The 19069-nt window shown below is 39.8% G+C and overlaps 1 protein-coding gene across 2 annotated transcripts in view; it reads right to left on the bottom strand.

Annotated features, from left to right (window-relative positions):
• rngtt (RNA guanylyltransferase and 5'-phosphatase) overlaps positions 1-19069 on the bottom strand; it is a 105502-nt gene that overhangs the window by 18634 nt on the left and 67799 nt on the right. For both annotated transcript variants that reach the window (XM_046060681.1, XM_046060679.1), the window contains one exon: positions 2748-2848. In XM_046060681.1, coding sequence (XP_045916637.1) covers positions 2748-2848 — 101 coding nt within the window. The remainder of the gene's footprint in view (positions 1-2747; positions 2849-19069) is intronic.

Genomic DNA, 19069 nt, shown 5'->3' with positions numbered 1-19069 from the left:
CAATAAAAATAAATGTCAGATAACATGACTAAGTGCATCCATTAAATACAGTAATGAATGAATACTGTGAGCACAGGCCAAAAAATTGATTCAATTCTGTTCAACAGTGGAAGAATTACACATTCAAATTCCACTAAATGTGTAAGCTGGGATTCAGGCGAGACACTCCCTGTGGTAACGTGCCAATTGGGAGACAGCCGGGTCATCTGGGCGCAAATTCTAGATATCTTTGTGTCCATACAGAGAAATCCATTCACGGAGTTCAAAGTCCACAGACGGGCTCCGTGTTTGTTCTGCCGAATCCTTCATGTGTTATGCTGATGGCAAAAACGCTGCGAGCAAAGCCTCTCTCTCGAAATCTCGTATCCACTTGCTCTGAATCATACTACAAGTGCAGTGAATGTCTTTCCTGCCCAAATTCTTCTCTGCAGTGTCTAAAAATGGTCTGCGCCAAGTGTGCATCTTACAATTGACCCAGCAGGCATATTTGATCTAAAAGTCAAAACCCCCTGCCACCATGCAGAGCCTCCAAGACTGTTTAAATCTTTTCCCTCAAAACCACAAATTTGAATGTCACGGTGGCTCTTCATGGTGTCACGGAGTTTTTGACTTTTGGATACAGTTTTTCTGCTGGGTCAATTGTAAGATGCAAAAAATTGGCACAGACAGTTTTTAGATGCTGCAGAGAAACATTTGGGTACGAAACGCAAGTCATGAAATCTATACTGTACTTGAGATTGTTCAATCCCACACTAGGGAATGGCATGGCATGCTTTCTGGAATTGCTTCACCTTTCCAGTTTGTTTTTTTCCACCTCTCCGCTCTTCCTGCCACACAATAATCACCATCTGCCTTTGTGCTGTCAGAGAAGGTAATAAAACCTGCAAGGCTGTGTGCCTCAGTGGTATACAAAGACGTGCTCAAGGATTGATTGTGTGGGCTGATGAATAAACAGTTGTTATCTCCTTACATGTCTGCACATCTCTCTCTCTCTCTCTCTCTCAGTTACTAAGGAGATGTTTGAAAACCTACACCGAGACAGAGTGAGGTCTGATGAGTGCTCCTCTGCCAGCAAAATTTGTCTTTCGGGGGAAATATCAGAACGTTCTCAAATGGCAACAATATTCGTCTGTGTTCTCCCACGCACGGGGTGGAGTCAAGAAGCTGACTAACTGGCCTGCTGGATGCCTTTAGAGTAGAATGAGCGACTGTGCCGTTCTGTGATCCTCTCAGTCTGTTGTTGGTGAATGGTGGCAAGCTCATGGCTACAAAGCTGGGACAGTCACTGAGGTCATCTGGCTCCCAAAAGAAAAGGCAGCATGACCAGAAAGCTCTCCGCTGTGGGTCTGTTTGACTGCACTCAGAAAACACTCACAGACTGCTCTGAAGGAAAGCACGCTGTATGTGCTGTGCAGAGAAAAAACTAAAATATGAGTCTTCAGCCTTGCTGGCAGCTCTGTGGGATTGTATTCAGGGACAGTGTGGTGCTTTGAGCTAAATGCGAATGTCAGCATGCTCACAATTACAATGCTTACATGCTGATGTTTAGCAGGTGTAATTTTTATCATTGTCAACGTTTTAATTTAGTCTGTTAGCATGCTAACATTTGATAATTAGCAATAAACTCAGGGTACAGCTGAGGCTCAAGGTAACGTCATTAGTTTGGCAGGTATTTGGTCATAAAGCAAAGTATTGGACAGATTTTAATTTTTTCCAATAGCTATTGAGATATTTCACTCAAAACCATGGATGTCAACATCATGGTGGAGCTAGAAGAAAAGTCAGGGCATCACCAACGTCCTAAGGATTCATCCTCTGGGAACCATGAATGACTGTACAAAATTTTGCGCAAATTCAGCCAATAGTTGTTGCAATATTTCACTACATAAGTTAAAACTTTAGTTTGACCTGCTGGTGGTTCTTGAGGAAAAGACAGGTGATCATGAAAATTATAAGCATTCATCCTCCGGCACAATGAACATCTGTACCAAATTTCAATGCAATACATTCTATAGCTGTTTGAGACATTTAACTAAAAACCCAAACTGTCAACCTAGTGGTGCTTGAGAAAATGTCAAGAGATCACAGAGGTCGGTAGAATTCATCTTCTGGGGACCAGGAATGTCTCAACAAAACATATTCTTTCAATGCTGGACGCAAATTTCTTTTCCTTCTATAAAGCAACTTTTAGACAACTACCAATGTTACAACTAGTTTCTATTTCATAATCAGACATCCGTACACGTCCAAAGGTTGTAATGACCTGCAGGAATTTATTGTCTTTTTCCTAGTATTGAATTGTTTTTCTGCAGGGTTCTAATGTTTATACAAGGATAAGGGCTCGGATGAGCACCGGTGGATCTGAATAATTTATGATGCAGAGGATAATAAACTTAAAAATGAGAGAAAAAGGGAATGTCAGCAGTGTTTTTTCTTTGCACATATAAGCAACACCATATAGGTAACATAAAAGATATTTCTGGGATTGGACACAAACGTGCATGTAGTCGATGATGGTTAAAGGATTTTGTACCCTGTAGCGACGATTTGAACCCCAAGGCAAGAAGGAATAGTGATGAAAGGACGGGATAGTGAAGAAAAGATTAATGTCGAAGAAATTCAATGGACTTCACAGCAGCTGTACATGCGTATGGCTGTGGATGTCTCAAAGTACTCCAGTGTGTCACAAAATGATAGGTGCCATTATATTCATCAGGCAGAGGGTTACCCCGGCAACAGAAACTTACCCTTCTCCTCCGACTTTGGTGATCTTGAGGCGAAAGTCCACAGAGTTGAGATTAGGGGGCTTCCACTTGAGGATCTCATCACACCTCCCGGGCTTGTATCTCTGCAGGAAAACCCAATCCCCAAAGAAATTACGGACAGGGAAGATTTGTTGGGGATAAATACATATTAAAAGCTTTAATGGAACAAAGGTGACGCTGCGGTTTGATGAGTAGCATTTTTCAACTCTGCAGACTTAATGGCTGAGTAATTTCTGAGCTGAGCAGAATTTTTAGGCAACAGTCGTAGTTAATGAACTGAAAACCCTCATACAAATTAGGCTCCATTATAATACACTGTTGGTATCTAACCATCTAGAGCAGCAAGACGTGGAAATGAATTGATATTATAAAAATGAGTCTCTGGATATAAACAATGAAATGCAAACAAGAGTTTATTAAATATTTAAGTATTCCACATTTGAAATGAAATGATTATACCTAGAAAACTGCACAGTGGGAGCACAAGGACAGATGTGTCAATATATTATAGACCGACAAATTACGATTCAACTTGATTAATCTTCTCACATCAATACTGTGGTTCAATGTGCAGCAACGTATGGCACATAACCAGACAAGAAGCTTTCCTCAATCACGTTAATTATTTATGCATGCCTGACATTTCGAAGGACATGAAACAAGTGCTCATGAGAAATGTAAAGGCATGACGGGTGGAGGTGGGAACAGATGATCAGGCTCTGTCACTGTCAGGTTGCCCAGTAACAGAAGTCTACTCCAGGGAAATGTGTGGAAAACAAGACAGGATTCCTCAGGAGAACGTGCGCTGTCACAGCATAAGACCAAGTAAGGGGTTCCTGGTTCCACCCACGTATGCACCCCATGGCAGGACTTTAAAAAAGAACTTTAAATCATCATTGGCAGAAAGAAACACTACTTACATAAAAACTACATAAAAAACTACTACTCCTCCACAAACACAAGGCCTGGTGTCTGAGTTTGGCAAGCTGTTGGACTTGCTGAATAGCATGAAAATTCACGGTGCTGCACTCTGTTGAACACACAAGAAGTGACAGACAATAGTTGTATGAAGAATGATACTGGAGAGCTTGAGAGAAAGGTCGACTATAAATCTTTGTCGACGTGAAATTTCATTGTCGACGCATTGTTACATAGATGCCGTTTAAGGAACTTTTCTGGTTGTTTATTTCTAACTGCAATGCACTACAGGAAGTGCTGGGGGCAGTTTGGCTTCCACTGTCTGCCATGACTGCTTGACTGTTAGACTTCTCACGAAGATGAAGCATTCATGCGAAAGATGTGAACAGCAAAATGGCTTTTGATTTTTTTAGGTTTTGTACGCTATTAAATCACTAAATACACTTTGAGGCGAGAAATCAACTGTGTAGGATTTGAATATTGGGAGTTTTAACAAAGTTGATGGTGAATCGAAAATGTGCTCAAATGTTTTCGGGGTTGAGAAGCTCCACAAGTGCCCGTGAGTTTAGCGGTGCCAGCCGGCCAGCCAGTCACACCCATAGAGCCTGGTCCCAGTTACTCAGACTGCTGCAGCAGCAACAACAGGGGAAAGGCAGTGTTTCCTATACATTCATTTATTTGTGGCGGCCTGCCACAATATCAACGCTGACCAGCACACACTAATTTTATTTATTTTTTATTTTACTAGGCCTATTTAAAATTTGATTGCTGATCACCGCCTTAGTGCATTCACGCAGTGCATCCTCTCACTCGTCTCTCTCTCATAAACACCGCAGCACAAATCTGTCCAACACTGGCAATGTCGGAGACCCAGCTTTAAAAAAGTTATTAGTAATGAGTAATGGTTTAAAGTACATCAAGGAACATCTGGCTTGTGATGTAGCCTACAGAACATTCTCCACTGAGTTATTGCCTAAAACTTATAAGCACTTCTGGAAAATAAACTCCAGAAGTATTATGAAAGGGGACTGTTGCTTTATTGTTCTAAATAGACATTACATTGTTAGTGGTTACTGGTTATAGTACTTGCTTTTAATTTGCTTTTTTTATATAGTTCCAAAGCAAAAATCTTTGTTAAACAGTTACAAGTTTGTATAAATCACTGAATTATACGAGTAGCCTACGCTGTCTTGTCTTCTTCCCTGGTTTCCCCCTGGCGTTCATTCTGAATAGTAAACCTCGTTCACTTCATGGTAACATTAGCTAGTTAGGCTGTGTGTTGGAGATCAGTAATTCACTTGAAAGATATTTAATTAGTTAATCGGTTTGATTAGGGTTAGGGTAATAATTAAATAATAATAAATAATTAACAGATTAGTCGACTACAAAAATACTCATTAGTTGCAGCCCTAGTGAAGTGGGCCTGAGTGGTGGTTTTGGAAAGTAAAAAAACAAACAAACAAACAAACAAAAAACGAGGCACGAAGTCCCTGAATATTTCTGATGTTGGAAAGGGGGGTTGCAAATGCTGTTAGATCAACAACCAGTATAAATAACTAAAACTTTGGAAAGGGCATTCTGTAGAATGAGTACTTTTATTTTTCACCCTCAAGTACATTTTGCTTCTATGCTTTAACTTAAGTATCAGTTTGAAGGCAGGACATTTACTTACCACTACAATCACCACTGTGGTATTGCATCTGAGTATTTCTTCTACTATTGCCAAAAACTGCACTGTAAGATACCACTAGAGGTAAGTGATAAACTGTATTTTTTTGTGATTTGGATGAATCTACACAAAAAAAATCTGATGTTCCTACATCACTGAAAAAGCATTTCTTTGCAAATAATTTGTTTACAGCATAATTTTTAGAACAAAGACATATATATGCTAAATCACAGTTCATATCTTAAAAGCAAGTATATCCAGGGCTTAAAGCAGTTAAATTTAATTTGGACTTTAACTACGTGTTCGCAAGATTGCCGCAAGATGCAATTCTGCACATGAACGTGGGGGCAGTATGTCTCCTCCAGGTACATGCAAAATATGCAGGCAAGTATGTGAACAACGCCGTTTGCATCGCCGACGCCTGTCCACACCTACACATCATTAAAAAGCAAGTATATCCAGGGCTTTAAGGCCCATTTATACTCCTGTGTAGGGTCTACGTGCGTATCTACGCTGTAGGCTACGCACGTAGCCATGCATTTATACATGTGCGTAGGTGTGTCCGTCATTCTGCAATTACACCCCCAAACGCTAGTCGGTACTATCACTACAGTGTCCTCCTGTGTTAACTTTTGCTGGCCGAGCAGGCTAACTTCCAGTTTAGTGCTCCGCTAACATAAATGGGGGTAAAATTGTATACGTGCGGTTCAAGGGGGTAAGCCAGAGAACGGACAGTGAAGCCGACCAAAGCCAGCATGGAGGGATCCATGTAGGCCTAAAACATGACGTCAAAATCCTGACCCCGTCGCACATGAGAGATGTAACTGTATTGCTTAGATTATAAACTCTCGCCAATAAAAAAACAAACAAAAAAAAAAAACTATCAGAGCAATCAGAGACGCTGCTTTGGTGTTTGGCAGGTGAACCTTGTAGGTGGGCTTTAAACGGTGACGATCCGAGTCATGAAACTTTTTGTTGGCGCATTTATACAGCTACCAAAATTACGGTGTTTCTGCAGTTGTTCTACGTCATTAGACCACGGTTATGCTGCGCGATCATGCACAGTAGACGCTGGTGCCAACAGGAAGCGGACCTGTAGTAGTATTTTATTGGTCCAAAACTGGCTTCACTGCTCTCCATTCAAATCAGCGGGGTGGCTTCGTCCAGTAATATACTGTCTATGGTGCAGCTGGTGTAGCCTTTTCAAATGTTACCGACCGAATGGATCACATTCTGATAGCGAAACGAGTCATTTTGCTCGGGGTACAAAGGTCAAATATATTGATTCACTGTGTTACAGCCACCGTTTTGGCCGCTAGTAAATGTTCCGGTCGTTCGGTCGGCTCGGAGGCATTGCGAGGCTACCCAGCCAACCAATCACAGAGCTTACGGTCCACGTTGACTCGACGTGTAGTTACATTTTTGAGGAGGTGCACGTCAGGTGACAGCGTAGCCTCTGCGTAGCCCCATAGCCTACGCCGTCGATTTGACGCAGACGTATAAATTGTCCTTAAGTCAGTTACAACATGCATATCTGCTCTGTAAAATCACCGTCGTGTTTGCCTTTGAGAAAAAAAATTTTTATAACCAAATGGGAGATATTTCTTTGTTTCATGATGGCACCCCCTAGATTTGTATTAATTCAATGGAATACCTTTAGATATCAGTCTACGTAGCCGGAGACCTTGTTTTGATAGAGCCAACCAAATCTGACAGCAGCCGGCTAAACAAAACAAAGCCCACATACTCTGAACAACCCACATTAGCTTTCCTGCTAAGGTCCCCTTTAGTTTGCAAGGTAGTTAGCTAAGTAGCTGCTCAGCTGCATCTAAATTTACCTGCAAATGTCACTTCCCACCTGTTAGATACTGTTGTGGTTACTCTTCAAGACCACTAACACGCTGCCTGCCCATGACATGTCGGCTACAGTGCAGGTTTGTTTACTTTCTCTCTTGTTCCTTACTGTGTAACACCAACAGCCTGCCAGCTGCTGTCAATCAAACACACTCTTCAAGCAGTTTTTTTCTTCCTTTTAATGATAAACAATTGTTGACGTTATTTTTGACAACAAAAAAGGGATGACTAAAAGTCATTTCAGTTAGACTTTATTATAACATACTACGTGGGCACTGCTATGAAATGAAAGATATCAAGAATAATATGAAAATTCTGTCCTGACGGCAAAGTCGAGATGACTTAGACTGGTTGAGTCCAAGGCAGGTTTACTTTGTCATTTTAGGTGTAAAGTGAAGGGAACACGAGTGTGGAGTGTCCTGCTTTTGTCTGCAGTGGTGCTCTCCATGTGGGAGGCGGCCTTCATGTGCCTTTGAAACCAGCACACTCAACAAAGGCTTTTCACCACAGTTAGCTAGGGAGCAGGAAAAGAGGGCATGTCTCTTTTGAAAAACTGAGTACATCTTTTCTTCTGAAAACGTAGGTGTGGAAAGGAACATTCTTCAATGCAGTTAGTTATGCTATGCTGCACAGGCATCAAAATAACCTCGCCAAATGACTTATCCACTTATGTAACAAGTATAATATAATAGTATTATAATAAGCTCTAATTCAAAATGAAATACATACATGTGTCTAGTGATTAAGTCCTCCACAACTATTGATCAGACATAAATGAGCCGAATAAAAGAATGAAATGAAGTACTAAATTCTGGCTATATATATATATATATATATATATATATATATATATATATATATATATATATATATATATACACACACACACACACACACACACATACATACACACACACACACACACACACACATATATATACACATATACATACACACACTTCTGAAATATATAGAGAAATAAGCAGAGGTGAAATGATGTACAGTATTTGAGTAAAAGTCCGAATTTGAGGTACTAGTACTTTACTTGAGTATTTCCATTTGATGCAACTTTATACTTCTAAAATTCTACACTTCAGAGGCAATAACATTAAAACTTTTACTCCACTGCATTTGTGTGACAGTTCCTGTCCGGTAAAAAACATGTTGCCTGGTGATTTTTATAAACTGAAAGACTAAATGTTCCTTTATGGGTTGAGAAATTTACCTACTTCTTACACTAAGTCAACTATTTCAACCTCCCTTTGGATTAGCTGGAAAATGCAAGGTCACAAAGCTGAAACCGGCTGTTTTTCTGAACTCGTGAAAAATTGAACTTTTAAGAGATAGATGGTTCTCACAGGCCAGTGAGGCTACAAACATATGATGATCTTATAGAATATGAAGGATCTTAATACTTCTTCCACCACTTGCAAAACATTTGTCTGGTTTATGTGCGTCTTCACTGTGGTAAAACAATAACAGGATGGATGAGGATCTGATGACGCTGGTTCCTAAAAATGCATGCTAAAATGTGTGCTACATATTCAAGTAAAGTGAAATTTGCTATAAATGAGTCCAAGCCAGCAGAACCATGGCAACAACCCCATGAAAACCCAATCAGACTGCAGATTAAATAAACAGGTAACCTTCAAATGTATTCCTAAATGAAAAAGTGCTGCCAGTTGCACTCCCGCTTACTATTGCTAGCCATGTCAATAAGTGACTGCACATACAAAACAAAAGCTTTATTACTGAGGTGCAAAACATACCTTCAAACCCCAACCTTGCATTCAGGAACACATCTCTCATCAATCAAACTCATTTTCCTTTAATGATGTTGCACTGCACATAAATTGCTTATTTCAAGTTAGAAATCAGAGGTTGATGGAAGGAAAAACAGAGTGAAAGCAAACATGTGGCTGTATGGTTCAGTTATAAAAAAAAAAAAAAAAAAAATAGAGCATAAATGCCAGAACAAATTACTATGATGACTGTGTAGCAAAGCAATTACTTCAAGTGTATTTAGAAATATGCAAAAATATTTGTGTGGTGATGGATAACTCGAGAGCGATCCCACAACAGGTTGTAAGGTCTCAAAAAAAACTCTTCAGCCGTCATGAAAGCAGTGACTTTAAAATTGAGTTAGTGAGGAGTGGTTGGAGATGAATTATTGTACCTCCACTATAAATATACCTAAATACAACTGGATAAAGAAAACCAACCCAGTTAAAATTCTTAATTTGTCAAATGAACAACCTTTTCAGAGAAGCACAATCTGGCAATGACATTTTTGTTTTTCTTCCTAGACCGGCTCCTTTCACGCAAAACTTTTCACAATTACCTTCTGGGGCAGAGCTTTATTCCGTTTGTTGAAAATACATATTTTGTTATCTGGGTGAACTGAACCTTTAATAAATATAAGAAGGTTTTCTGACGGCTGTTCACTCCTCTCGTTCCTGTGGGCATCATTATAGACCTTTATCATTATAGAAACTTGCTGGTCTGACATCCTATCCTCTCTCAATTTAAGATAACATTTAGGAGTTTTGGTATTACAGAAACATGTTATCCCATCTTATCTTAGGACTGGAATTTAGTTATTAAAGAACTGCCTTAACTGAAGTTAGGCATCCTGTCCTTAATTCAAAATAACTTCCAAAAATGGCACCACCACTGTTGTTATGTCTGTTTGGCAATCACAATGAAGATAGGGAACAACATGAACAAAGAAGTATCATGATTGAAAGGCTACACAAACTGTATGATGACACTTTTCCGGACCATATATCGACTGTCAAGACCATTAATTTGGAAACTGATCAATATGCTATGTCTTCCCAGAAACGTGGGGTTTCCTTTTCCTCCACTGACAAGATTAATGCCTCTGACTCATCGCTAAAATTGTACGGGAGTGCCTCTTGAGGAATCGAGTTTAAAGTTCCAGTTAAGATTTCTTTAAGTTATGATAAGATATAAGGTCTGAGATAGGACAGGAAATAGCCATGGGTTTAGGAATTGCTTCAGTAATAGGAAGATAGGGCTTTTCTTATCTTGGAAACTTCAGGTAAGATGGGACAAGCAGTCAGGAAATGTTTCTGTAATGATTTTCTAACCGGCAACTATTGTTTCACTTTCTCAGCAACTTATATTTGGTTGCTCCTGGCTCCTTGAATGTTTCTCTTTTTCCAGGACTCTTAATTCTGAATATGAGAAACTTAAAAAATTCTGCCACCTTTCAAAAATAACAGCAAGACGTGACTCCAGGCGTGACCACCCGTATAAGCTGTGCAAACGCAGCTCAGCTGACTTTGCAGTTTTCTATTTCTACTTCCAACTAAACCTTTTTGGTGACAAAGATAAAAACTCAAAGTAGTCCACAAAATTGCCACCTAAGACTTTCACAAGCAACTGCATTTTCAAAATACCCTGAAGTGGACACAGAAAATACAAAGCTCATGAATGAAAAGACAGGTCGGGTTCATGTAATCAATCATGCATCACATTTTACTCTTACTTGACAGGTCATCAGACAAACAGCTTTAAAACAGTGTTTGTTGATATTGGAAGGACCAAACTGTAGCCCTTCTCTGATGCCAATACTGGGAAACAAATAACCTGGGGGGAGGAAGATCAACTATTAAAATCTAGGGAGAGAGAAGTAGACGGACAATGTGACAAGCTATTGACCGTCTGTAGATCAGAGATTTGTTACCCTTTTAAAGTCCAGGAATAGCCAGGTTGTATTGGATCTAGTACAATCCATATTTCCACAGGAAGAAATTGGGCCCTATTATTTTCACTTTGCCTCAAAGTATGGGGAGGAAAAACGCTGTAGAAAACACTAAACCAGAATCCTAAAATATGGAACCACTGCTCTTTGTACAGCACAGTATATACTCCAAGAAGAAAATAAGGTCAATATGGTCAAATGGTTATTTTTAACACATACTCTTAATATTATAATTGATTCAACAATCCCTTTTGAGGATATAATTATGATATTATAATCTTAAGTATGTATTTACAAGTTCATGGTAAAACAAAAAGGACATGCAGTATAAGACAAATGAAAATACACATATATGAACAAGGTACACACAGCAACGCAACCAGTGGAAGAAGGGAGGGGGAGGTAGAGAGCGAGAGACAGTTGGAGCAGGTGGAGGTGGATATTGATGTTAATATTGAGGTAAATGTAGCCAGAGGCACACTAAAATGTCAAAACAAAGAGCGGTTTAGCAGCCTGTAGATTAGACGGCATTTACATGGATATAAACAAACCCAGGAAATATCTGCAGCACAATACTTGAGTGTCTGCTTGATTTCAAAAGGCTGATTGTCCATAATTGTACACATGCCATCGTAATTACAGATGTATTGAATATGACAGACTACATTACAAGCCACCGAATGGCAAACAAAAGCTAAATAAATGTAGAAAGTGTAATTCTATTCTGGAAAAATATGCTTGCTTCAGGGTATGCTTCAAGGTAAGTCCTTTGATTACAGTGTTTTTCCAAAGTCTCAATTTCAATAACAGCTTTTTTGCTCCGAGGGAAAATTATTGTTTAGGAGTGCTGCAGTAGACAAAATGCTGGACAAGTCCAATAAATCTGTTCCACAGAAAAAAAGGTCCCTCTGTTATAGCTAAGACACACTGGTTTCTTTGAAAGTAACATTGACACTGTGTGTGTGTGTGTGTGTGTGTGTGTGTTGGTGTTTTTTTGTGTTTGTTTTTTTTTCTGGGTTTTGGTGTGAATGTGCAAAATGGTGCAGTGGAATAAAATATTTGCCTTGGAATAAACAAGGTCGAGTAATACAGGGACAGGGCAAAGTTAAATTGTAAATCTTGAGGTAAATGGTCTGCAGTTATGACACATAGACACACTGAAGAATAGCAAAGCCCAAAATAAAATGATTATACTGATTCATGAAGCACATAAAATGCACAATAAACCAATGATGTGACCTCCTAAACTCACATATCTGTCTTAGATCATCTTTCACAATATGATTCAAAAGCCTCAACTTCACTGGGTCCAAAATTGATATGATTCGCGCCTTCTGTATTGACTTGGCTTTTTGAGTGTAGCTGAAATGATTTGAGATAAAATAAAAAAAAATTTAAAAACAGTGTAAAGAGAACTCAGCGTAAAAAATCTTCTATGTACAGAGACCACCATCTGGAGCGCCATCCCATAAGTAATTCCACCATCTGCGGCAACAGTTCTGTAATAAATTCGAAATCTTTCTGATGTTCCCTAAACAAAGAAAACATATTCCAAGGGCACCATGTGTTGGGTGAGATAACACACCCAGTGACTACGGGCTGCTGCAGTGGCAACCTTTGTGCTAATATTAGTGGAGATTCAGAGCCGCAAGACAGGGCTGAGATTAACCCCGAGATCACCCTAATCCCATTCACACAAAAAGAGATTAACATTGCATAGGTTAGTGAAGAGATCGACAAAATCAATGACTTTGGAAAACAATTGCAACGTGAGCGTTATTGGTCCCCTATAAACATTACTGGATGGTGGCAGTTTTGGTGATAAAATAATTTAAACTCATCCTACTGCTCTTCTCAAATATTTAGTTTGACGCTGAAACTGAACCAAAGATCAGGCATCTTGTGGTGAAGCAAAACCCTCCAGCAATGACACTAGTTTTTCTCTTCGACCCAAAACTGACCTGTTAAAATGATTCTTGTACTGCTCCTCCTCACGTATCCTTTGGAGGAAATGTGCATCTCTACAATCAATCTGACTTATGTGCAGGTAGTGAGTTCCTAGTTGGCAACACCTCAATGAGAAAATGAGAAACACCATCAAAACATCAAGGCCTGAATCTATCTGTTAATATTTAATAAATTATGGTAAATTAAAGCAAGCTAAAGGTCAAAAAAGTAAATGCATTTTAAAGAGTGCATTCATTCATTCACAGCCAAACCTTTCTTTAGTTAAAAAGTGCCAAGTAGCTTGAATGGCCCATGTCCCCTCATATGCCTCCAGCCAATGTCCTAAATTCCCCCTGTAAATATTTGATAACCTCTTGGAAAATACTCCTCTAGCATTTCAGTGCTGTTTACTATTGTAACATCACACTTCAACATTAGGTTTCCTTTCATGTTACTGAGTGAGTGGATGCACTAGCAGGCTACAATGCAATACAATGACTGCAAGACTTTTCTGCTATCCACGTTTGCGGTTTTCCATTATACCAGCAAGTAGACAAAATCAAAACACTGCAACATGGGAAGGACTCTTTCATATCTAAAGAAATTCAAACTCATACAGTTAAAAGACAACTTGTCAAGTATGACTCAGATCTCCTGCCACCATTTCTAAAGAGTATCATAAAGTAGTGATGCTGAGGGCTATGAAGGAGGACTTCTATAACAGACATTAGGGCAGACTATTTTCAAACAGGCCTACAGACATTCCTGTTTACATTATGTGTGTTATGGTGTTGTGCCGGTGGTTAAGGGTCATTACTACAATATAAATGCATCTCTGCTGCTGTGTTTAAGTGCATGCAGAGCCTCTCATCATGATACACTTTTGTTCTCAACAGCCAAGTAAAGTTGTATGAATGGGAATAAAACAAATCTAGTCTAACAAATTGCTGTTGGTCCTCTTTGTTTTAGTCATCTCTAATTCTTAAGGCCTTCGCTCCATCTATGCCTGATTCCAAAACCAAACCACTCATAAACAAGCTGTTTAATTGTTTAATGTAGATGCTGTAAAAAAGTAAAGCCACACAGTGTTGCATAATATTTTCTTTCACATCAGATGGCCGACTGTTTGCATCATCATTTATCATCTTTTTTTTCTTTCCTCGACCCGGCCCATTTGTTTGAGCGCCTGCGCAGACAGGAACCAGCTGCTGACCTTCAAGAGTGTGGAGACATTTCCTTCTGTAAGATTCATGAAACTGCTGAAAAAAAATCTTAATAAACCGTGATTTGATCACAGATTGACAAATCAGACACAGCCAGCTTTAATGGGACACATGGAAAATCTGTCTATGTCCTAATTGAACTGTATATCATACAGCCTTGCAGTGCTGTGAAAGGATTTGCATCACATTCAAATGTGAGAATTATATAAAAGGGCGGTGAAAAAAGGCACCTGCCAACAAAATGGACTTGTCTGAATGACGACCTGTCCATGCAATCCGTTTTATTGACAAAACACCTCAGCTGATTCTATTCCTGCTTGTTGAATAGCAATCATTTCAAAAGTGCAAAAAGCACCTGCCAAAACAAATCACAAACACTGCCTAACAGTGTATTCTTAATACGTGACTGGGATGCGGATGTTGTTGCAATTTCCTCAGCCGGTTCGATAAATGCCACATTCGTCCTTACATCCAAAAGGGCCACAGGGCTTTCAGCATCCTCCTCTAGCCCAGTTGCTCATGATCCATCCAATTCACTGAGGATACTGAGGACATGATGACGCTAAATCAAAATGGCTCAAAAGGTGCATTCCAAAACCATTTTCTGGATTGTGTATAATGTTCTCAAAAGCATAATTTGCAGCTAAAAAAAGAAACCAACGATCATACCCTGTTTTAAACTAATTAATTTCTCTCCCCCAAACATGCTTCAAAATAATGTTCAGAAATCAACTGTGGAAATAAGAACACAATCTTATTAGCTCCCCCCTTCTCTGGAAGAGAAATACGGTACAGCACTTTTTCATAAACAAGCAAAAACCAAATATATGAAAAACAGAAGAGGAGGGGAGAGATTACACTGTACAAGAAACAAGAGTGGAAGGATTTGCAAGCACCTGCAAAACTAAGGCATTTAAGTTGCATTATTGATCGAGACAGTGACGCAGTGTCGGAGAGACGTCTGCCCGGAGAAGCAGATCATCTCTGCTCAGGTTACAAATGTGTAAACCTGCCTCCTCCAAAGTTCATTGCCAGCTCTCCTGAGAACAGTTGCTACCTGATGGCTACAGCCACAGTTATATACTGTATGATAATTACTTCACAAATCACAACAAGAGGGAGAAACGCATATACTTTGTTGATTTGACTAGAGCAGAATAACTAGGAAACCAAGTCTTCTTTTGCTTTAAAACAACTAACATTCATCTTAGGTGCTAATGTGACACCTGGTAACTTTGCATCCAATACATTAAATATGGAGTAAACATACTTTCAGTGCCTCTAAAATAAAGTTAATTAACACTGCATGTTAATGCCAAATTTCCTCCTGTCCTGTCTTTTAGTTATACTCAGTCTGCCTTTCAAAGCTCCTTCTTTTGAGTTTGTGTTGATCAAGCTAGATGTTTACTGCTGTAATTCTGATATAAATCTACATAATCAATAGGAAGTGGATTACATATAGCTATTCTAAAAGAAACATCTCCATATGTTACTCCTTAAAGAGTATTCTTAATTAGAAGTTCACCTGCTTATTCTCTCCCATGGAAATTAGCTACATTAAAAGGGTTTTAGCAATCTTAGTAATCACTATTTATACTGGGGGAGAAACTGTTTTAAAATCACCACAGTCACATAGGGCAAAAAAGCTCTGCACTGCAAAAACTCCAACCACAAAAAGTCAAAGCAGGTGTCAAAATACCTGATTTAACATCTCTGATTGGGCTGTGGCCAGCGAAACAAGAGACGTGAAAAGCACCATGCCTGAGCGGTAGGGGCAGCAGTTTTAAACCCTTTTAATTATTTACTTTGACTGAAGAGATGTTACATATCCAGGGTCAAAACAAAAGAGAAACATATGTCCAGACACAAAATGTTAACACCCATTATCCATGGAAGTGAGTGGTGTCCATGTCTTTGTCATGCAAATCAGATAGAATCAATCCAGCCAAAATCATTTGGCTGCTCTTGTTGCTTTTTTTGAAATTCTCCCTAGCTGCTGGAAGCAGTGCTAACAGGTAAAAAGAATGAAAAATAATTACTTGAAAAATTCTCCTTAAAACCATGAGTTTGAAAAAAACACATCCACACTTTCAGCTATTTAGAGTGCAGCAATATTTATAATTTGTAATGCAAGATTATAACTGGATGCTGAATTTTTTTGAGCATACTATTCCCTTGATGTTGTGTATGACATTTTATGCGTTTTTGCTCTTTACCTTGTAAAGCATTTTTATATATGGTTTTGGTAAGTGCTCTAAAGACAACCGTCATCATTAATATTTTAGAAATGCTTGAGAATTTAACAGAAAAACATTATCCTACTGTACTCAGTTGTTTTATGTTGTTCTAGGGCGTGTTGTTTAATCCATACAACCACGTACAGCGCACTGTTTCACATAGCCGATTACTACTGTCAAACAACATGCTTATGTATAATAAGTGAAGACGATTTGGCGCGGATTGCAAAATGGAGGAAGGGAGAGAAAATAGCAAGGGGCGAAGAAGAGAAAGGCCAGATCACTTCAAGCTAAAAGAAGTCAACAACTCTGTACAGTGCGTCTACTGTAAAATTGAATTAGCCAAACCACAAGAGCACGACAGCAGTGCTTCAGCATCTGAGCAGAAAGCATCCAGTCTACGCATCCACGGATCAGAACAACGTAACGACCATGATTGCTAGTTGAGATGAAGGCTAGCAAAGTTAAGACAAAATGTTTATTTATGTTTATTTATATATATATATATATATATATATATAAATAAACATTTATACTCCTGCTCGGCAGTAGCGTTACAGTGTCCACCTGTGTTGACTTTTGCGGGCCGAACAGGCTAACTTCCGGTTTAGCCCTCTGCTAACGTAAATGGGTGTAAAATTGTAAATGTGCGGCTGGTGTAGCCTTTTCAAATGTTACCGACCGAATGGATCACATTCTGATAGCGAAACGAGTCATTTTGCTCGTGTTGCAAAGGTCAAATATATTGATTCACTGTGTTACAGCCACCGTTTTGGCCGCTAGTAAATGTTCCGGTCGGCTCGGAGGCATTGCGAGGCTACCCAGCCAACCAATCACAGAGGTTACGGTCCACGTTGACTCGACGTGTAGTTACATTTTTGAGGAGATGCACGTCAGGTGACAGCGTAGCCTCTGCGTAGCCCCATAGCCTACGCCGTCGATTTGACGCAGACGTATAAATTGCACTTAAGTCTGCTACAACATGCATATCTGCTCTGTAAAATCACCGTCGTGTTTGCCTTTGAGAAAAAAAAAATTAAAAACCAAATGGGAGATATTTCTTTATTTCATGATGGCACCCCCTAGATTTGTATTAATTCAATGGAATACCTTTAGATATCAGTCTACGTAGCCGGAGACCTTGTTTTGATAGAGCCAACCAAATCTGACAGCAGCCGGCTAAACAAAACAAAGCCCACATACTCTGAACAACCCACATTAGCTTTCGGTAACATTTGAAAAGGCTACACCAGCCGCACCATAGACAGTATATTACTGGACGAAGCCCCCCCGCTGATTTGAATGGAGAGAAGTGAAGCCAGCTTTGGACCAATAAAATACTACTACAGGGTTCTTCTTGTTGGCACCAGTGTCTACTGCACATGATCGCGCAGCATAACTGTGGTTTAATTACGTAAAGCAACGGCAGAATCACCGTAATTCTGGTAGCTGCACCAACATAAAGTATCATGGCTCAGTGTGTTTGACTGACTCGGATCGTCACTGATTAATCAGCCCACCTACAACGTTCACCTGCCAAACACCAACGCTGCGTCACTGATGGCCGAGTAGTTGTTTTAGAAAGTTTATAATCTAAGCAACAGGGTTACATCGCTTGTGTGCGACGGGATGTCACAGGGTTTTGACGTCATTTTTGGGCCTACATAGAACCGTCCGTGCGGGATTTGGTTGGCTTCACTGTTTCAACTGCGGCTTACCCCTTGAGTGCACGTCAGGCGATGGCATAGCCTCTGCGTAGCCCTGTAGCCTAGTGTAGGTTAGCAAGGTGTCTATTACTTGCTCCTCTATCTGTCATTGACAACGGACCCGTCTGTGAACAGCCTCTCCTCTTCGTGCACAATCCAAATCAGAATATGCGCTGGAGGAAGCGACAGGTGTCGTGCTGAAAAGTCATGATCATCCATGTTAAAGCTGTAACGCCCAGCATTTATACAGTGAGGAAAATAAGTATTTGAACACCCTGCTATTTTGCAAGTTCTCCCACTTAGAAATCATGGAGGGGTCTGAAATTGTCATCGTAGGTGCATGTCCACTGTGACAGACATAATCTTAAAAAAAAAAAAATCCAGAAATCACAATGTATGATTTTTTAACTATTTCTTTGTATGATACAGCTGCAAATAAGTATTTGAACACCTGTCTATCAGCTAGAATTCTGACTCTCAAAGACCTGTTAGTCTGCCTTCAAAATGTCCACCTCCACTCCATTTATTATCCTAAATTAGATGCACCTGTTTGAGGTGGTTAGCTGCATAAAGACACCTGTCCACCCCATACAATCAGTAAGAATCCAACTACTAACATGGCCGAGACCAAAGAGCTGTCCAAAGACACTAGAGACAAAATTGTACACCTCCACAAGGCTGGAAAGGGCTACGGGGAAATTGCCAAGCAGCTTGGTGAAAAAAGGTCCACTGTTGGAGCAATCATTAGAAAATGGAAGAAGCTAAACATGACTGTCAATCTCCCTCGGACTGGGGCTCCATGAAACATCTCACCGCGTGGGGTCTCAATGATCCTAAGAAAGGTGAGAAATCAGCCCAGAACTACACGGGAGGAGCTGGTCAATGACCTGAAAAGAGCTGGGACCGCCGTTTCCAAGGTTACTGTTGGTAATACACTAAGACGTCATGGTTTGAAATCACGCATGGCACGGAAGGTTCCCCTGCTTAAACCAGCACATGTCAAGGCCCGTCTTCAGTTTG

Source organism: Micropterus dolomieu, linkage group LG10, assembly GCF_021292245.1.
Source record: "Micropterus dolomieu isolate WLL.071019.BEF.003 ecotype Adirondacks linkage group LG10, ASM2129224v1, whole genome shotgun sequence".
NCBI classification, from domain to species: domain Eukaryota; kingdom Metazoa; phylum Chordata; class Actinopteri; order Centrarchiformes; family Centrarchidae; genus Micropterus; species Micropterus dolomieu.
The sequence above is the reverse complement of the archived record's forward strand: the minus strand, read 5'-3'. Positions and strand labels throughout refer to the sequence as shown.